We start from the raw sequence: 22,030 nt of genomic DNA, 5'->3' as shown, positions 1-22,030 counted from the left end.
GGCTCAGGACGCGGTGGCGCTGAAAGGTGATAAAACGCTGCATGTCGGTTCCTCAGGTGCTGCTCACATTCCGGTGTGTGAATACGGCAATTGCGAGTAGAAAAGCGTTGTGGGACCGCAAGCGAGGCTCCGTCACTGGGTCCGGTGCGGCGGAGAAACACCCTCAAGCGGCCTTCTTACTTGGCGCCATAGCCACGCCCCCTGTGCAAAACTTTCTCATCAGGGTTTCTATGCTGCTCAAAGTGGACGTGTTCTCAGACCTTTACCGAATATATGGTATCTTAAAACCATTGTGCAAGTCCTCATTATGATGTAAAAGCCCAAACGCAAAGTACTTAACAACCATGAATATTTTTGCAATCTGTTATGAGAAATGCTAGAATTCTCCTGTGAGAAAAATACTTTGAAACTTCTTAAACCTTTAGTAAAATTCAGTGTTATCATTAGAGTTATGAGGTGCAATTTCCATGTACATTTAGATGTTGAATGCATTCATATTGTGCCATGCTAATGTTTGGAGGTACATTGTGATTCATTGGGATGTTTCATTCTTCCGTTTATAAATTACGGCTGCTGATTTTGTTTTGTTTACTCTTCACAAGACCCTGCTGTGCTCGATGGTGAACACTGAATCAGAAATTCAGTGCTTTGTGAGTTAGAAACAATTTCAGTTTCAGTGACCTGTTTTCTAAAGTAATCTTAATAGTTTCAATTATGAGTACTGACTGGCAACACTTTAATGAAAATGAATTTCCAGATCTTTTTCGCATGTTGTATTTACGAATCATACCAAAAAAATCATAAAAGTGCTTTGAATAAATGCAGTATATTTTTTTTCCTAGATGTCCTGGTTTGGAGCAATGATCGAGTCATACGTTGGATTCAAACGATAGGACTTCGAGATTATGCAAATAATGCACTAGAAAGTGGCGTTCATGGGTCACTTATTGCCCTAGATGACAATTTTGACTACAGCAGTTTAGCACTTGTACTACAAATACCAACGCAAAACACGCAGGCAAGTGTATTTATTCAGTATCAAATGCTCAATGTTTATTTTTACGGTAAGGGAAGCGGGAAATGGACCATTCACCATTGTTAACAGCTTGGATGTGCTCTTTTCAGGCAAGACAGATCCTTGAGAGAGAGTACAACAACCTCTTGGCGCTAGGAACAGATAGACGGCTAGATGAAGTAAGTTACTAAACAAAATCTGTATCTCTGCACAAAATCTGTGCCTCTGCATGAGTTTATTTCGGTTTCAAAATATCGAACACCAAATAGAGACATATGTAACAATCTGTGTGTGCTCGTATGGATTTTATTTGCCATGCCAATTAAAATATTTCAAGCTAATTTTTTGAAGAAAGTGCACTAGTAAGGGTACATTTAACCAACTCAACTGCGTAAAGGTCAAATACATGTGGGCTGCTTTTCAATTTTCTTAATTCACTATCTTCCAAAAAGTGCACCCTTGTCAGTATATAATCACAGAAATAGTGCATCCTTCTCGGAATATTCTCAGTTCTAGGCTCAGTCTTATAAATATAATCAAGATAAAGTTATTTTTTTTCTCGAAGAGGCCATAGCTCATGTGCCATTGCTGCTATCTTACATGTCAGATGTCTGTCCTGATAAGGTTTTTTTGGAAGAGAGATGTGTGGTCTCTAAGAATCACTGTGAAACCTATGTTGGTAGAATGCCTGAGATTGCTGATTGCCTGAGAAAAGTTGTGAAAAGCCCTCGCATATGAAAATAACTCCTGGATTTGGTTTATGACGATTATTCCCACAATGGATTAATTTGCTGAAAAAGATGAAAAGTGCAGAATTCAATTTGTTTTTAAACAATGAGAAAGAAAACACAGCAGCTGGAGCTCCAGCAACCTTCCACATTAGTTTATTCAGATGACTATAATTATGAATTTTCATTTACTTTCCACAAAAATACAAAACCTGTGGTGGCAGAGTGATGACAAGAACTTCAGGCGCGGGTCTTCGTGGAGGCGCCAGTTCCCGCCGCGTGAGGTCCATGGAATCAGCATGATGCCAGGCTCGTCAGAAACGCTGCCCGCGGGCTTCCGGCTAACCACGACGTCAGGGCGCTCCCGAAACATGCCAACTGATGGTAGGAACCGCTGCTGAATGTTATTCTTGTAAAAGCGAGAGCTTGTGAAATATTTAATCATCTAAACTCCTGATATAAGAGCTGTGAGGGATTCGGACAACTACTGTCAGCTTTTCATCGTGTGCGGTGGAACATGGACTGATTGTTCAGTGGCTTTGAAAGGGAAAGTATTTTCCGGCTTAGAATACTTTTTATATGGGATTATGTTATAGTATATTAATAGGGTGTAAAGATACTAAATTTGGGCACAAATTAAATCTTCCATCCCACTTGGAAAGGACTGTTGAAGCAAAAAGCACAGACAAGCAAGATATCTGAATGCAGCAGTACCAGCCAGAACATCATAATATCTATTTTGATTTACTCAAATATCGTGAAAAATGCTGTGCACTTATTTTTGGGTGTCACTTCTGATATGACACTGATGATTTTGTTTTTGTAAATCTTATGTTGCATTATCTGAGCTCTGTGCATTAATACTTCATTCAGTATGACAAGGCACACACATTTGTCTTTTTTCCCCGAAGGCAAAGCTGGCAGTTTCAAACTGAGAAAGATTGTTAGTGCACAAAAATAGTTCTGCGTGCGTCGCATCTTATGGAGTTGTAGTGCACATAGAAAATGTGAAAATGAGCTTGTTGTGTTGCATCTAACCATTCTATTTTTCTTATACTTTTCTTCTTTGATGAATCTACGTCGAAAATTGAATTCTACAGGCCTACATTTCGTATGGGTGTGTTGATGTTTTTAATAGCTGTTCCTAGTGTAAAGTTGTTTCTTTGGATTGAAAACGTTGTAGAAGTGTTGGCGAGAGCTCTTATTGAACCCTAACCAAGGCAGGTCCAGGGAACCCAGCGCAAAGTAACAATGACTTCCTGCGTGTACTTGTTCTCACATCGACACAGAAAAATATGCCAAAGCTTCAGTTTAAGAAAAGATGAGAACTCAAAATGAAGTATACACACTCAATCAAAAGAGATAAGAAATCAAGTAACCGCTGTTTGTTTTTTTAACTCGGAATGTAATATTCTGGAAAAAAACCGAAAGGAAGCAGAAAGTTTGGATTTTGCGAGGGAATGAGAGGGAGCTTTATCCCCGGGGGAAATAACTTCTGTGCCTTATTGCAGGTTTTCCCAGGTGTAGGAACACACCTAATAAAATCAAAGGTGTTAACAAACATTCTGGTTCCTCTTGTTAAAAGCAGGCGAATGACGTGCACGGGAACAGCTCCTGAATAGAGCCTTATGCGGTGTGGACCATCTAAATCCAGTTCCACATGTTATTCCCCATACCAGGGCCGAAATCTCGCGATGCCTAGTAAACGTGGGGAGGGAATGGGGGTTCCAGATGGGAACCTGTACTCCAGCCCTGTTTTCCATCCATAATTAGGGTGCTTCTTGCGATGAGGCCATTACAGTTAATCTTCGATTTGGGTGCTAACCTCAGTTTAAGTCTCAATAATCAGGACTGGTGGGCTTGCTTTGGTTAGGATGTCACTAGAATAAAAATCTCAAGACTACAACATTTTCCTCAAAAGCCTTTTTAGGAAACACTGTTAGGAAAAATCGAAAGGCTGTGAGCAATTCTTTCAGTTTCTTTTCATTTCGGGTTCAATCCCAAACATGCTCATTTCAGAATACTAAAATGATGAAAAAGAAATGTTTGATAGCTACACATTACCAATGTCCACAAGGGAGGCAGGATGCCAGTCTGAACAAAGGCTTTGACCCTTTCTGTGCCAATACGTCCTCCGCCACAGTAGCCGTGTGCTGAGGACATAACCGTTCTATACTCTGCACACATCCAGGAAATCCCTTTGCTGTTTACAACAGGGGGATCTGTTTTTTTTTCAGCCCGAGGAGCTGGGAAAGAGCTTTCCATGCCGCCCGATGCATTTAAAAAAAAATGTTGTGTGAAGGCGATCAGTGCTTATTGGCTCAATGGGGAAAAAAGAGTCAGTTTTCGGTGAAAAAATGTGCAGCGCCCCTGTTGCGTTGTGGGCCATTTTCTGTCGCGGGCACTAGGTCTACCTACACAAGTGAGGTACCATTTGTATCAGGAAACTTGAGGGAATGCCGGGTGGCAGGAAGTTTGTGACTCCCTGCAGATTCCAGAACTTTCCATCACAGAAATATGAGGAAAATGTGTTTTTATAGTCAAAGTTTGTGGTTTGCAAAGGATTCTGGGTGATAAAACGTGATGAGAGCCACGCAAATCAGCCCACCCTGGATAGCCCTACGTTGGCCAAAATTTAAGGGAACTAAAATGGTAGAATAAGTGTTATTACCAATTGCTAAGGCTCAGAGAGGTTTCCCCTGTGTGGCCGGGTCCAGGAGCTTTGACCAGGCCCTGCTAGGCCTCGGGCAGGAGCTTCTGCCCTGAGACCCATCCTCTGGCTTGCTGCACTGCCAAGAACCCCGGGACAGGGGTCCATCAGGCCCTGGGAGGCTTCCCCCTGCCTGTCTTGGTTCATAAGCTCTACCTGGGGCCCTGGGGTGGGAGCTCCCCATCCTGGGCTCAGTTCTCTGGCCTGCTATATGAGCAAGTCCCTGGGAAGGGCTCCTGAGGGCCCTAGCTGGTTCCAGAATCTCTGACCAGCCCGTGGGGCCCTGCCAAGCCACGGGGCAGGCGCTCCCACCATGGGCCTCTGTCCTGTCGCACCACCAAGGGCCCAGAACAGGGGTCCATCAAGCATGGGCCAGGCTTTCTTAAGCTCTGACTGGGACCCCGGGGTGGGAGCCCCCTGACCAGAACCCCAAGGTGGGACCCTCCCCTCAACCCCGGGGTGGGAGCCCTCCCGTCCTGGGCTCCATATTCGGATCCGGCACATGATAAAGCACCGGGGGCAGGGTCCCTTGGGCATGGGGTGGTCTCCCCTACAGGGTGGGTCGAGGAGCATTGACCGGGCTTCAAGACGAGCGCTCCCTCCCTGGGCTCTGTCCTCCAGCCTGCCGCACTACCAAGGGTCCAGGATGAGGCTTCCCCTGCTTAGCCAGGCTCAGAAGCTCTGCCCAGAGCCCCAGTGGGCCCCGGGGTGTGAGCCCCCATCCTGGGCTCTGTCTACCAGCCCAGCACATGACAAAGCCACTGGGCCAGGCTCCCGCGGGCCCAGGAGGCCTACACTGCACAGCTGTGTCCAAGAGCTCTGAGTAGGCCCAATGTGGCCACTGCCACCCTGAGCTCCATCCTCTGGCCTGCTGCCCCACCAAGGGCCCAAGACAGGGGTCCATCTGGCTTGGGGAGGTTTCTCCTGCTTGGCCAGGTTCAGAAGCTTCGACCGGGGCCTCAGCGGGCACTGGAGCGTGAGCCCCTTATCCTGGGACCCGCCCCCTGGTCTGCCACATGACAAAGCAACGGGACGGGGTCGAATGGGCCCAGGGAGGCCCCCCTGTATGGCCAGGTCCAAGAGCTCTGATTGGGCCTCAGTTCCCTGCCAGGTCCTGGGGCTGGTACACCTACCCTGGGTCCCATCCACCTGCCTGCTGCACTGCCAACGGCCCAGGGCAGGGAGCCATCGGGCCTGAAGAGGCTTCCTCTGCTTAGCTGGATCAGGAGCTCCCCTAAGGTAGGCAGGGTGCAGTGTATGTGAAAAGTAGGCCATGTACTGTTGCGTGACATGTCCTGATAGTGAAATATTGTGTATTTCGTTTTTCACTTTTGAAAGCCTGTCTGTTCCATACGCTTATCATTCGGGCTTCGCTGTAACATTTTACATGTGCAGCTTTCCATAGGGACAAGACATTAAGTTTAGCTTCTCTGAACTCAGAATTTATGAACGCACCTTTTGGTAAAGGTAACTTTTAAATTCATTCTGTGTTTCAAAATGCCACTTTAAGAATGAATTCATTATTTCTAACACTTTTGTGATATTCTTGCTGAAATAACAAGTTTAGTCCATAAAATTGGACACTTTTCACAAATTCTTTTGTGTTTTTCACAGATGATGCAAGCTTTAAATGTTTTCTGTATTCGTTTCATGTTTGTATTCATTTAATGATTTTGTCATTTGTTGTAATTTGTTGCAAATAATTCTTATTTTGACCTATGTTCAATTTGTTTTTTTACTGTGAATTGTGTTATTTATATGCAATGGTTTCTGTGTCAATTTGAGAAATATGTGTTTCTTTTTCAGTCTTCTGAAAAAATAGTTTTTGATCAGTTTAAAGATTACTTAATAAAAATTCTATTCGGACAGATAAAAGAATAGTCTGCCCATTACTCCATAAATAGTAGGAGTGTAGGCAATACGGAGCCAGGTGTTCGTGTTGTATTTTGAACTTTAAAAAAGTGGGCATTTTCTTACTTTACCATTCAATGTTCTTCTGGCTGTTTGTGTATTGAGCGTCTGGTGTTTGAGTGACAGGATCTGGGATGTGCATTCATTCTAGACAGGCACTGGGGGGCTTTGAGGTGTGCCCTGCCCTGCCTGGGTGACTCATAAAAGAGTAAACAGAACATGGTGGCTGGATAGGGAAAATTCATATCATTAGTAACAGCCACGCAGTCAATATGTACTACCTGACCACAGTCTTCTGTACCAAAACAAATTTATTTTCTTTTTATCTGGTTTTTCAAAGTTTCAAGAACACAAGGGCAAACCAAAGACTGTCACGACAGTGAATTCATGGGTACAATATCTACACATATACAAAAGCACAAATATACAGTATTTACAAAATGAATAAAGCACAATGAATAAGGACAAGTGAAACTGACACACCAAAAACAGTGAAATGATTCAGTATTCACAAATTAATTGCATGTTATATACAGTGAAAAGTTCGTGCAAAAAGCAAGGGTACAGCCAGTCCATGGGAATGTGAAACCAAGGGACAGGCGGGAGCAGATGGAATGGGACGCCTGCCTGCCTGACAAAACTGTGGTTCAATGTTTGTAATGGGTTGCACAACTAGGATCCCAAGTGGTGGACAATTTCTTTTCCTAGATGCACCCTTTTGAGTAACCACAGGGTGGAAGTGTCGATGCGTTTCGAACCGGACTATTACAGGTTCTCTTCAGGACGGGGACTGGGAACAGTGAGTCTGTAACAATATGCAGAATAGGTGTCAGGATTGTATACCATAGTATTGTAACAAAAAACAATAAATAGTGACTCCACACATTGAAGTGGACTTTTACCTGCACGTGGCAAGGAGTATGCCGTGGTATCGGTAATTCGCAAAGGAGTAGTGGTTTCTGGAAAGACATATACAAAGAGTGCTTAGCACACTGGTCCATTGCGGAATATTAGGAAATCTAGGCTAGTGCATGTCACCTTCAACCGTAAAGGGTAGTGGCTCATACCTGTGGTTAGCCGGGTGTAATTCTTGTTGGTATGCTGCCCACCGCGCGGTACAAGCTCGAGAGGGGAGACGGCTCACATTATAGCTGTATTGTTTTTGAGAGGCTGGAGAGGACACATAAAATTGGATGTGCAAGGTTAGCCTGACTTTTTTGTATGTAAGCTGGTTGTGACAATTACGGGACAGACTAGCAAATCCTACCTTAGTAAGTAGCTTAAGAAAAATAGAGCGTCTGATCGCCGAGACCGATTTGGAGCCGGCGGGCGCTGTCTCAATAAGCCAGGACCTGCATTTGGACAAAGCGAGTGTGTTTTTAGTAAGCGTTCCCGTTAGGCGGGAGCCTCAGCGGTATAGCGTTTAACACCGGTTAATGAAAACCTGCGTTACACTTACTTGTTTCAAAAGATTCAATCTCTCTCAGCCGAGTAAACACACAGTCTATCAGTGTGTCCCGAAGCTCAACCCGAGTATTTGAAAACTACCGAGTCAGTTGGCTGGTGGGAGTGTCTGTGGGCGGGGTTGGTAAGGCATCATGGTACATGTAGTTTGGGCCGTTTTTTGAACAATGGAGTATGTCAGACTCCAAACATGAATGTTTCCATACTCCATTGTTCAAAAAACGGCCCAAACTACATGTACCATGATGCCTTACCAACCCCGCCCACAGACACTCCCACCAGCCAACTGACTCGGTAGTTTTCAAATACTCGGGTTGAGCTTCGGGACACACTGATAGACTGTGTGTTTACTCGGCTGAGAGAGATTGAATCTTTTGAAACAAGTAAGTGTAACGCAGGTTTTCATTAACCGGTGTTAAACGCTATACCGCTGAGGCTCCCGCCTAACGGGAACGCTTACTAAAAACACACTCGCTTTGTCCAAATGCAGGTCCCGGCTTATTGAGACAGCGCCCGCCGGCTCCAAATCGGTCTCGGCGATCAGACGCTCTATTTTTCTTAAGCTACTTACTAAGGTAGGATTTGCTGGTCTGTCCCGTAATTGTCACAACCAGCTTACATACAAAAAAGTCAGGCTAACCTTGCACATCCAATTTTATGTGTCCTCTCCAGCCTCTCAAAAACAATACAGCTATAATGTGAGCCGTCTCCCCTCTCGAGCTTGTACCGCGCGGCGGGCAGCATACCAACAAGAATTACACCCGGCTAACCACAGGTATGAGCCACTACCCTTTACGGTTGAAGGTGACATGCACTAGCCTAGATTTCCTAATATTCCGCAATGGACCAGTGTGCTAAGCACTCTTTGTATATGTCTTTCCAGAAACCACTACTCCTTTGCGAATTACCGACACCACGGCATACTCCTTGCCACGTGCAGGTAAAAGTCCACTTCAATGTGTGGAGTCACTATTTATTGTTTTTTGTTACAATACTATGGTATACAATCCTGACACCTATTCTGCATATTGTTACAAACTCACTGTTCCCAGTCCCCGTCCTGAAGAGAACCTGTAATAGTCCGGTTCGAAACGCGTCGACACTTCCACCCTGTGGTTACTCAAAAGGGTGCATCTAGGAAAAGAAATTGTCCACCACTTGGGATCCTAGTTGTGCAACCCATTACAAACATTGAACCACAGTTTTGTCAGGCAGGCAGGCGTCCCATTCCATCTGCCTCCCGCCTGTCCCTTGGTTTCACATTCCCATGGACTGGATGTACCCTTGCTTTTTGCACGAACTTTTCACTGTATATAACATGCAATTAATTTGTGAATACTGAATCATTTCACTGTTTTTGGTGTGTCAGTTTCACTTGTCCTTATTCATTGTGCTTTATTCATTTTGTAAATACTGTATATTTGTGCTTTTGTATATGTGTAGATATTGTACCCATGAATTCACTGTCGTGACAGTCTTTGGTTTGCCCTTGTGTTCTTGAAACTTTGAAAAACCAGATAAAAAGAAAATAAATTTGTTTTGGTACAGAAGACTGGGGTCACGTAGTACATATTGACTGCGTGGCTGTTACTAATGATATGAATTTTCCCTATCCAGCCACCATGTTCTGTTTACTTTGTTGTTGAGATCCGGGCTGGGTAGACGTAGGATCCAAAACCTTCTTTGTTTCACAGTTAGGGTGACTCATAGGCATGAGCGGATTTTGCGGATTGGCAATGCGCCAATTTGCGGATTGCGAAAATCCGCAAAATCCACGAATCCGCGCAGATTTTTTTTTTATGTTCGCACGGGTTTCTGCAAGTTCGCGAGGGTTTTGTACAATTTCGCAAATTGCGAAATTGTACAAAACGCGTGCGAACTTGCAGAAACCCGTGCAAACACAATGTGCCCAGTAGGGTATGTGCCTCTTGTGTGAATAAAAGGTCAGAGAAAGATCAGTTCAGCAGATGAAGAGAAAGAAGCTCCTGGTCACAGGAACAGCACGGGTATTGCGCTTGTGAAAGTCAAGGATGCAAAGCCTATCCAGCATCACAGCTGATTTTCCACGGTAGATTTGGGAAGAAGGCACACCTGTCCAGCCTCGACGACGCTCACGATTGTTTTTGGGCTAATGAATGAGTCACTGAATTTGAGCATCAACTAGTTCGAGCGACCATGTGTGTTTACTATGCAATCGCCCCGAAGGGCGCAGGGGTCCCTTGAGTGAGCTGCAGACCTGTGCACAGCCATGCAACTATTTTACAATGGCGCCAGCAAGCTGCCAGCGCCGTTGTAAAATAGTTACAAAGTTAGCTTGCACAGGAAGCACTTAGATAAAATAAAGCAGCACCTGCTTCCTTTTATCTAGTGGTTCCTGTGCAAGCTAACTTTGTAACTATTTTATAACGGCGCTGGCAGCTTGCTAGCGCCATTGTAAAATAGTTGCATGAGTGGTGGTTCAACTTTTGAACCCGTTACGTTCGCGGATTTTTTTTTGCGGATTTTGCGGGAAATCCGCAAAATTCGCGGATTGCGGATTTCCCAAAAATCCGCAAAATCCGCGAGCGTAACGGATTTCCCGCTCACACTTAGTGACTCATCGCAGGGCTGAATAGACCTGGTCTCCATTTAGAGTGGTGGGAGGAGTTTCGCTTGCACCTGAATAGGCTGTGCCTCCTTTTTCACAATGCTGGCTTATCCACCTGCGGTAATACTGCACCAGGGAGGACAGGATTGGTTAAAACTGGGCCCAGAGACCCATAGAGCAAAGAGAACAATGAAAAATGGGGTAGAAGTGTTACACCTAAAACCACAGGAATTTGGATTACTTCACGGAACAAGAGGACTCTCCCATGAAGAAGAGCTGGGCCTGCTGGTGCTCATGTAAGCACACTTGTCCTCCCAAGCAGGTGGGCTTCCCCAGCAGGCTCCAGAGGGGTGTGAAGGTCAATCCAGGATGGCACGCTGCTCCCAACAACCCGACTAGCAGGTGTGGCTACCTTGTTGATCCTCCCAGTAGCATATGCTTGTCTCAAAGATTAAGCCATGCACATGTAAGTACACACGGTCCCGTACAGTGAAACTGCCAATGGCTCATTAAATCAGTTATGGTTCCTTTGATCGCTTCATCTGTTACTTTGATAACTGTGGTAATTCTAGAGCTAATACATGCCAGTGAGTGCTGGCCTCCTAGGACGTGTGTATTTATTAGACCAAGACCGATCTGTGCTCGCCCAGCTGCTTTGGTGACTCTAGATAGTGTTTTCAAAGCAGGCCTTTTGCCTGAATAGTTGAGCTAAGAATAATGGAATAGGACTCTGGTTCTATTTTGATCCTTTTCTAAACTTGGGCTGAGATTAAGAGAACGGCCAGGGGCCTTCGTGTAGTGCCACTAGAGGTGACATTCTTGAACCGGCGTAAGACAAACCAAACTGAAAGCATTTGCCAATAATTTTTTCATCAATCAAGAATGAAAGTCAGACGTTCGAAGATGATCAGATCAGTAGCTATTTTGACTGTACATTATGCCAACAAACGATCCAGCAGAGTTATTCCCATGACCCATAAATTAGCTTCCAGGAAACCAAAGTCTTTGGTTCCGCGCGGAGCATGGTCGCAAAGCTGAAACTTAAATGAATTGACGGTAGGGCACCACCAGGAGTGGAGCATGCAGCTTAATTTGACTCAACAAGGTAAACCCCATCCAGCCCAGACATAGAAAGGTTGACAGATTGATAGCTCTTTCTCGATTCAGGGGGTGGTGGTGCATGGCCGTTCTTAGTTGGTGGAGCGATTTGTCTGGTTAATTCTGATAATAAATGAGACCCCTCCATGCTACTTGACCCCCATTGGTCAGCATCCAACTTCTTAGAGGGACAAGTGGCGTTCAACCACAGAAGATTGAGAAATAACACATCTGTGATGCTCTAATATGTCCGAGCTGCACATGAGCTACACTGACCCGATCAGCGTGTGTCTACCTTTCACCGACAGGTGCGAGTAACCTGCTGAACCCATTTCGTGATAGGGATTGGGGATCACAATTATTTCCCATGAACGAGGAATTCCCAGTAAGTGTGGGTCATAAGCTTGTGTTGATTAAGTTCCTGACCTTTCTACACACCGCCCATCACTACTACCAATTGGATGATTTAGTGAGGTCCTCAGATCACCCCCACCGGGTTCAGCAATGGCCCTGGCAGAGTGCTGAGAAGATGATCAAACTTAACTATCTAGAGGAAGTAAAAGCTGTAACAAGGCTTCCGTAGGTGAACCTGCAGAAGATCAATAACAGCAGAACGGCCGAGTGACTGATGGCGCAAGCCCTAAACCCTCGGCTGCCTCCCAGACTGAACACACTGTAGGCACAGGGCCCAGCCCTGTCCTTGCGTGCCCTGACTGGTGGAACGGTCTGTGACCACTAGGGTGCTTGGGTGAGGACCGGGCATGGGGCCGGCTCCACCACACTGAATGCGTGAGGGACCAGGGATGGCCCAGCCCCTCTGGGTGGGGCACCATGTTAGGCCCTCCCAAGATGGAAGCTAAGCTGACCAAATGGCAGTGCCTTCACAGGCTAGGAGTGCCCCCAAAGGCCCTTCCGCCCTGGGCTCTCCCACGCCCGATCTCAGCCTTACTGGGCTTAGGGCATGAAGAAGTAGCCCTTCCTGTGCGGCCAGGCAGCCTAGAAGAGAAGGAGCCAATTATTGATCAGGTGACCCTCTTTCTTTGTCTGAGAGTCAGATTCAAGCTCTGACAGGTTAACTGTGGCATTGCAGAAATAACGGAGTACCCCAGTGACGGAGACTCTACCAGTGAAGGAATCTCTCCCTTCCTGTCTTTGTTCTATATCACCTGAAGATATTTCTTCTACTCCCCTCAGTGATTTCCAGATTATAATAAAAATGCTGAACCAGCTCTGACATGCAAGCTTTTTAAAAATACCCGACAGAGAATCTTCAGTTACAGGTAGAACATGCATTCCCTGGAAGTGCACAGGCATGTTTAAGCAGTTTCATGTGCTCCTTACTCCAAAACTGCCTGTGGACAGAGAGGTCAAGGATCTGCTATTTCTTGAATTGAAAAATCCGTCGAAGGTGGCATTCCCTTGATTCCTCAAAAGATTATGCCCCTTAGCTAAGAGTGAACTGGTGCTGCCTGCTGCTACAGCCTTACATTATCTGTTAGTCAATGTGTCTAGTAAGTCCTTAGTGGTCACTGATGGTGTATCAGTAGCCAATCCTGCTGGCAAACATATGGAGTGGGCCCTCAAGACGTGCTTTGTAGGTTTGAATCCAGCTACCCTGGAGAGTATTTATGCAGATAATATCTTTCGACCTATTGTAATGGACTTTCAATCAGTAGCAGCAGCCTTTCATTCAATCTGAGGAAGACTACAGATCGTTTGGCTAGCAAGTAGCGTCAAGTCATTTTCTTTCTGATGTCACCTACGATAAACTGAAGGTGACTGCCTTTACCACAAGCATGCATCATGTCTGAAGGATTGGAGTTCAGAAGGTGATCTTCTTTCGTTACACTTTGAGGGCTCTTCCCGTTTTGTAGGTCAAGTTGAAGAAGTTTTGAGAAGGACTTTAAGGAACCAGAAAATTCTGATCGTTAAAAGAGCACTACCTGTGGAACCTTCAGTGCTTAAGTCCACAGGGGACAATTCCAGTCATCCTTCAGGGCACAGGAAACTGGTTAATCAAAATCCTCTTCCACAAGCCTTAACAGAATGCATGACAGGCCTGTGGGAGGTCTGTTTTCTCTGCACTCCTTGGGATATGAGTGACTTTGGTTTCTGAATTTTGAAGGGTTTTTCTATTTTCAAATACCTCCTTTCCAGTCAGTTTCACTGTGAGCTCTTAAGGCTACACTTTTCATCGCTCAAGCCATTGGGGTAGGCATACTTCAGGTTTTTGACTCCAAAAGCCTTCTCTTGATTAGCTATTATGTCAGCTCACAGAATTGGGGAGCTGGCTTCATTTCAGTGAAGACTCCCCATTCCAAGCGTTTTCCAGACAGACATGTTTTACATTTAGGTTATGATTTTCAACTTAAAGTAATTGCAGCATGCAATACAGAGTAGATCACACTGCCTTCTCTTTTTCCCAATCCTTCAACAGAAGAGGAGGAAGGATTCTGGCACCTTTTGGCTGTAACTCAAGCAGCTCAGCTTTACATCTCAAGGTCTGTAACTTACAGACACTGTGAAAGGCTGTTTGTTAATTTGGGTATTTTTCAAGAGGGATAGAAATTTCCATCTTTCTGGATAACATCTATAACTTCTTAGTGTTAGGCAGAGGAAAATGTTGATTTGCTTGGTGCCAGGCTGCTTTGTTTTTCGTTGGATGGTGGCTTCATGAGAAGAGGCTGAGGGAGCATCCTTCCAGGAAATGTGCTGACGAGCAACATGGGCGATTTCTTCAACTTTTATATCCCATTATTGTTTGGATATGAGGGATGAAAAGCCTTTGGATTTTGATGTCTTGGATCTTGCACCTGTTGCTTTTGTAATGAAATTTAGTAAACTAAATGCTGCATTACATTGGATTGAGTTTATACTGTTTCGAACAAGTTGAGTATACTGCTGTGGTATATCCTCTTATTGTAAAGTTTGATACAGGGGAGGTTTGGGTGGTAAAGTACCCATTACTTATGTGTAAACTTCATTACTCCTGTTACCCTTTCCCTGTCCTAGTACTTATGTCCCAGCCTTTCTACACCCGTTGAGACCTGGTGCTTGGGAACCACAGACTTGTTTGAGGATGGATGACTGATCATTTATAGGCCCTTGTTGGGGTAGAAGCAAAAAAGACTATAATGCAGGGATCATGGTTTGCTGATTTCTAGCTAGTTCACGTGGTGCTTGTAGGGCACAATGTAAGTAGTTTAACAGGGAAGGGTAGTCGCAGTAATGAAGATTAATCGTAAATTGCTCATTTGTATGATCTTACTCTACAAACATTTGCAATTCTCAGGTTAAATGAACTCATAGTTGGCGTTTACGCTTCATCATAGCTGGCACAATTAGAAAGAGGAATGTGAAAGCATCGTTTACAAATTCACAAGGACTAGCATTAGTAGAACAGAGTGTATATCTTGATCCTGTACCTTACAAGGCTCATTGCACGTCTTCATATTTCTAAATGTAAATATTTTCTTTTACAGTGCCTCCTTCAGGACTGCCGAGGTTAGACAGCTCCACCGTTCGCACATACTCCTGTTGACAAGCCTGGGAAAAGGAAAAAACGGAACTGCTGTGAGTATCCCTTTAAACAAAAATTAATAAACCATAAAACATACAGGTTACATTTGTGAGAGGCTAGTGAAATAGAGACACATATAAGGGGCAACTGTGTACAGGCATGTTTGCTTTTTCATTTTACAGTACTTGGGCTTCAGAAATAAAAATCGGCTTTTTATTGAGTTGTAAGTTTGGACTTCAAAGTGCAGTTGTGTACAGATCGTCATACATTCATGTTAGTCAATTTTACCATTGGCCTTTTAAGACATTTACATGCTAGGTTATTTAACTATATCAATAAATGTGAGAAGTATGTTACAAAATCTTGGACTACGAAGGACGACTTCACAATGGTAGTTGTCAGGGATGGCCGTTTCTTGACACAAAGAGGTCACTTAATGGTCGCAAGGAGCCCAAGCTTCTGTATCTTCATGTTTTCTTCAGGAGGAGTACACTCCGATGCCAGGACCATGTCCAGGACCTGGAGGGCTCCTCGTGGGGATCAAGTCTCTCTCTAGAAGAGTCCTACAGCAGTGCTCAGTAAGGTCCAGGGGGTGCTGGTCAGTTGCAGGGGGGTGTCTGGAAGCTTGGGGAGTCCCTGTAGCTTAAAAAGGAGGACAACCTACTGACCCTTGGAATCACTTCTGGGAAGTCTGGGTTCAAGGAAAGGCGGCCCAATCTTCCTTCTTCAGACAGCAGAGCAGTCCTATTTCTGAGTCTTACACAGGTGCAGAGGTGTTCTCATGAGAGGTTCTGAAGGTGCCACTTTTATATTGGTGATGCCAAAGGAGATGATGGACGGAGCGTTTGAGAAAATCAAACACTCACCCTCAGTCAACTGACCTGGGATTAATCCATCATCATTCTTTAGCTCACTCCACCACCCCAGTTCAGACATGGCCATATCCAAATCAGTCTGACCCTGTGCCTCATGGGAACAGTCCAGCCCGAACTGCCAAGCCATGGCCTCCCTGGACCGGAAACAAGCATCATGGGACCAGTTTCGGGTTCATAACCCTCATCAGCCAGGCTATCTTGAATCCAGTGGCAAAGTGAGCAAGGGACCCACGTCTGGGCATACGCTGCCAACTTAGGGCAAACAAAGCGAAACCAAAGGGGATGCTAGATGGAGCGTTTGAGCAAATCAAACACTCACCCCCAGACAACTGATCTGGGTTTAATCATCATCATTCTTTAGCTCACTCCACCACCCCAGTTCAGACATGGCCATATGCAAATCAGTCTGACCCTGTGCCTCATGGGAACAGTCCAACCCGACTATCAAGCCATATCTTCCCTCGACCGGAAAGAAGCATCCTGGGACCAGTTTCGGGTTCATAACCCTCATCAGCCAAGCTATCTTGAATCCAGTGGCAAAGTGAGTAAGGGGCCCACGTCTGGGCATACCCTGCCAACTTAGGGCGAACAAAGCGATACCAAAGAGGATGATGGACGGAGCGTTTGAGCAAATCAAACACTCACCCCCAGTCAACTGATCTGGGTTTAATCCATCATCATTCTTTAGCTCACTCCACCACCCCAGTTCAGACATAGCCATATGCAAATCAGTCTCACCCTGTGCCTCATGGGAACAGTCCAGCCCGAACTGCCGGTCCCAGGATGCTTGCTTCCGGTCCAGGGAAGACATGGCTTGGCAGTTCGTGCTGGACTGTTCCCATGACAAGACAGGGTCTGGGCTCACTGGCAATAAGGACAAGCCTCACCATCAATTAACTATAAACCAAAAACAGTACCAATATTGCCACACTACTTCAACTTGGACCAAGGATGATCACTCGAATCACTGACTCAAACAGTAACTCTCGGGAAATGTTTTATCCGGAATAAATCCAATGAGTTTTATTATTTTTGCATCACAAATATCATATCAATGAGCAATTTTTTTTTTTCCTTTTGAATAAACACTTGTTTCGCTCCACGTCACATATCAAAGAACATACATTTACCAAACAAAACGACAATATTTTTTGCAGCAAACTCTCAACTTGCATTCGACATTCATACAGAACAACACATTGATATATACACACATATAGCCATTATACAAAAATATTTACAACATCAAATTTTAGGAAAACGTAGCATTGGAAATCAGCAAATAAAGAATTTTGATATGCTTGAGAGTCAATCGGAAATTCCTAATGCTGGGTAGAGAAGGTCTACGCGTTTCGATGACCCCTTGTTGTGGGGAAATCTCATCAGGACCATGTGCCTGTGAATGGAGAACAAAATTGGGTCAACCATAGGGACATAACCCTGCCTCTCAACGCTACAGTGGGGTATGGGAAAACTAGTCCTACCTCTCAGTTGCTGGGTTCTCTTTTGCGGTTGAAACTGTAACAAAAACAGAGCCTCTTTTAGCCTCTAATTCTAAAAAAGCGTTTGCACTTTCTTGATTACCACATTCATACGTGAATACTCACATAGTTTTACGCATGCCGCGATTTTACAAAATCTTGTAGTCACAAATTCGGATGGAAGTGGAGATCTAGAAGAATAGAAGGACTTGTCAGGGTACGGTGGTTATTATGCTGGTGGCGGTAGCCGCTGTGGTTGAAAAGGGGGCTACTTACTTTTGTCGTAGCGTGGAAATGAGTCGGGTACTGTTTCCCGGGTAGCACGGTGAAACGGCTCTTTTTATTTTCCTGAAAGGAAGGGAAGACTGATGTCAGGTCTTCAGTAGAAAACCTTTGTCTTGTGGTTCTATTCTACCACGGCGTTTTAATTTACCTGTTTGGTTCTTATACGCTGAGTATATCGGGGGGTCCACGCTCTTCGGTCTCTGTCAGTGAATGCAGCTACCGGCACCATCCAGTCGGTGTTCCTGATCTCGTGTGTCCTAGTTTTACTCACTTCCTGGTTCAGAGAATTGTGGGGATTGTAGTTTAAAAGTCCGTCGTCATGGAGACGATGTGTGTTTCCGTTGAATTAGACTATGTGTAGCCGGGCTCACGGTCTGCACAGGAAACCGCAACCCGAATGGGGATGTGTTCATGTTTCCTATTCGATCTACCGAATGACTTGTAGTGTTTACAAACGGTAAATCTCAGAGAGTTCATTGAGACCATTTGTCGCCGTATTGAACTTGACTATAAGCATGGCTTCATTGCGTGATAGTTTCTCTTCAATGTCACCACCTCTGGGGTCTTTTTCAATTTTCGCGATAACTGTCCATTTTAGATCATCTAATGTGTGCTCATGACTCATCCAATGATTAACAAGTGGGGCAGTTGTCACATTCTTTTTTATCCGTGATTTATGTTGGGTAATGCGGCATCTTACCTCCTGACTTGTTTTGCCGATGTACAACTTGTCGCAAGGGCATTTTATGCCGTAAATGACGTATCTAGATTTACAGTTCGTGAATTTCTCATGTTTCCAGAACATTTGCTTATGTTGGAACAGACATCCTTCTTCTGTACTTGCACAACAAATGCAAGACCCGCATTTGTGATGTCCTTGGATTGGTGGCAGTCCTAGCATGGTGCCAATTGTTGGTGTGTTCTGCTTTATTGCTGCTCGAACTAAGTGGCTGGCAACGCTTTGATCCTTTTTAAAGGCAAATAATGGCTTCTCTTTCAGTGTCTCATCAACATTTTCCACCAGATGCCAATTTTGTAAGATGTTTTTTTTTTATATTGATTCGAGTTAGGACAAAATGTGGAGACGCATACTATCCTGTTGAGAGTTGGTTTTGCCTTTTTGACTAGTAGTGTATCTCGAGGAATCCACCATACTCTCTTCATTGTTCTTCTCAGTAATTTTATGGGATAGCCTCTTAGCACTAAATTGTCTGTCAGGTTCGCAGCGTGGAACATATATTCATCTTTGAAATGGCAGTTTATCTTGATCCGCAAATACTGTCCAAATTGGAGGTTTTCTTTCAAATTCCGCGGGTGATTACTATTAAAATGTAAAGCCTTGTTTCTGTCTGTCAGTTTTTTGTATAATGTCGTCACCAAGCCTTCATCTGTTGGGTATACCTCGACGTCGAGGAATGACATTTTGACTTTGGAGAAGTTCATGCTGAATTTGATTTCCTCTGTTCTTGAGTTGAGCCACACGTGAAATTCCTTTAGGTCCTCTTCGGTCCCTCTCCACGTTAGAAAGACGTCGTCTATGTATCGACTCCAACTAGTAATTTTTTCAACGAATGGATTCAACTGGTACACAAATCTCTCTTCGTATAATGACATAAATAGTACAGCTAATTCTGGGGCGAAAGGACACCCCATGGCTACACCGCTTGTCTGATAGAAAAATTCTCCGTTGAAGTTGAAATAATTTTTCTTCAGTGCCAATGTGGCTAGTTGCATAATGAACTCTGTTGGTACTCTAGTAGGTCTGGGTCGTTGGTCTAGGTAAAACTGAATAGCATCCAGACCGTCACTCTGGGGGATCTGAGTGTACAGTGAACAAACATCCATTGTTACTAAGAAATCCTCATTTTGTTCAAACGGAATTGTAGGAAGTTTATTGATAAAATCAGTCGTATCTCGGAGGAATGATTTTACTTCAGACATAAAAGGTTTCAAGAAGAAATCTACAAACTTGGACACTGGTTCAAATAGTGACTCACAACCGGAGACGATTGGTCTTCCGGGGGGAGCATTTATGTCTTTATGAATTTTTGGTAAGACATAAAATAAGGGTATTCGTGGAGTGTTACATTTGAGATATTCAAACTCTTTCTTCCCAATTATTCCTTCAGCCAAGCCTTTCTCTAAGATTGGGTTGAGTTGTTGTTGCAATTCTGTAGTGGGGTTTTTTCCTATTTTTCTGTAGCACCTAGGGTTTATTAAGTTGGCTCATCACTTCACCAATGTATTTCTCAGTGTCCCATACGACAATCGATCCTCCCTTGTCCGCTAAGAGGCTATCCCATAAAATTACTGAGAAGAACAATGAAGAGAGTATGGTGGATTCCTCGAGATACACTACTAGTCAAAAAGGCAAAACCAACTCTCAACAGGATAGTATGCGTCTCCACATTTTGTCCTAACTCAAATCAATATAAAAAAACCATCTTACAAAATTGGCATCTGGTGGAAAATGTTGATGAGACACTGAAAGAGAAGCCATTATTTGCCTTTAAAAAGGATCAAAGCGTTGCCAACTACTTAGTTCGAGCAGCATTAAAGCAGAACACACCAACAATTGGCACCATGCTAGGACTGCCACCAATCCAAGGACATCACAAATGCGGGTCTTGCATTTGTTGTGCAAGTACAGAAGAAGGATGTCTGTTCCAACATAAGCAAATGTTCTGGAAACATGAGAAATTCACGAACTGTAAATCTAGATACGTCATTTACGGCATAAAATGCCCTTGCGACAAGTTGTACATCGGCAAAACAAGTCAGGAGGTAAGATGCCGCATTACCCAACGTAAATCACGGATAAAAAAGAATGTGACAACTGCCCTACTTGTTAATCATTGGATGAGTCATGAGCACACATTAGATGATCTAAAATGGACAGTTATCGCGAAAATTGAAAAAGACCCCAGAGGTGGTGACATTGAAGAGAAACTATCACGCAAAGAAGCCATGCTTATAGTCAAGTTCAATACGGCGACAAATGGTCTCAATGAACTCTCTGAGATTTACCGTTTGTAAACACTACAAGCCATTCGGTAGATCGAATAGGAAACATGAACACATCCCCATTCGGGTTGCGGTTTCCTGTGCAGACCGTGAGCCCGGCTACACATAGTCTAATTCAACGGAAACACACATCGTCTCCATGACGACGGACTTTTAAACTACAATCCCCACAATTCTCTGAACCAGGAAGTGAGTAAAACTAGGACACACGAGATCAGGAACACCGACTGGATGGTGCCGGTAGCTGCATTCACTGACAGAGACCGAAGAGCGTGGACCCCCCGATATACTCAGCGTATAAGAACCAAACAGGTAAATTAAAACGCCGTGGTAGAATAGAACCACAAGACAAAGGTTTTCTACTGAAGACCTGACATCAGTCTTCCCTTCCTTTCAGGAAAATAAAAAGAGCCGTTTCACCGTGCTACCCGGGAAACAGTACCCGACTCATTTCCACGCTACGACAAAAGTAAGTAGCCCCCCTTTTCAACCACAGCGGCTACCGCCACCAGCATAATAACCACCGTACCCTGACAAGTCCTTCTATTCTTCTAGATCTCCACTTCCATCCTAATTTGTGACTACAAGATTTTGTAAAATCGCGGCATGCGTAAAACTATGTGAGTATTCACGTATGAATGTGGTAATCAAGAAAGTGCAAACGCTTTTTTAGAATTAGAGGCTAAAAGAGGCTCTGTTTTTATTACAGTTTCAACCGCAAAAGAGAACCCAGCAACTGAGAGGTAGGACTAGTTTTCCCATACCCCACTGTAGCGTTGAGAGGCAGGGTTATGTCCCTATGGTTAACCCAATTTTGTTCTCCATTCACAGGCACATGGTCCTGATGAGATTTCCCCACAACAAGGGGTCATCGAAACGCGTAGACCTCCTCTACCCAGCATTAGGAATTTCCGATTGACTCTCAAGCATATCAAAATTCTTTATTTGCTGATTTCCAATGCTACGTTTTCCTAAAATTTGATGTTGTAAATATTTTTGTATAATGGCTATATGTGTGTATATATCAATGTGTTGTTCTGTATGAATGTCGAATGCAAGTTGAGAGTTTGCTGCAAAAAATATTGTCGTTTTGTTTGTTAAATGTATGTTCTTTGATATGTGACGTGGAGCGAAACAAGTGTTTATTCAAAAGGAAAAAAAATTGCTCATTGATATGATATTTGTGATGCAAAAATAATAAAACTCATTGGATTTATTCCGGATAAAACATTTCCCGAGAGTTACTGTTTGAGTCAGTGATTCGAGTGATCATCCTTGGTCCAAGTTTAAGTAGTGTGGCAATATTGGTACTGTTTTTGGTTTATAGGACTG

The 22,030-nt window shown here is 44.2% G+C and overlaps 1 protein-coding gene and 1 pseudogene across 1 annotated transcript in view; both read left to right on the top strand.

Annotated features, from left to right (window-relative positions):
• The window catches only part of PPFIA2 (PPFI scaffold protein A2), a 1,928,138-nt gene extending 1,913,052 nt beyond the window's left edge, over positions 1-15,086 (top strand). The window contains exons 28-31 of the mRNA XM_086919614.1: positions 843-1,018; positions 1,126-1,194; positions 1,968-2,127; positions 14,996-15,086. Of these exons, the coding sequence (XP_086775740.1) occupies positions 843-1,018; positions 1,126-1,194; positions 1,968-2,127; positions 14,996-15,054 (464 nt within the window). The 3' untranslated portion in view covers positions 15,055-15,086. The remainder of the gene's footprint in view (positions 1-842; positions 1,019-1,125; positions 1,195-1,967; positions 2,128-14,995) is intronic.
• LOC147751410 (18S ribosomal RNA) lies at positions 10,825-12,118 on the top strand (annotated as a pseudogene).
• Positions 15,087-22,030: the final 6,944 nt, after the last annotated feature.

The sequence above is a fragment of the Lissotriton vulgaris genome, chromosome 1_1 (genome assembly GCF_964263255.1).
Source record: "Lissotriton vulgaris chromosome 1_1, aLisVul1.2, whole genome shotgun sequence".
NCBI classification, from domain to species: Eukaryota; Metazoa; Chordata; class Amphibia; order Caudata; family Salamandridae; genus Lissotriton; species Lissotriton vulgaris.
This window is presented reverse-complemented; position numbering and strand designations above follow the sequence as displayed.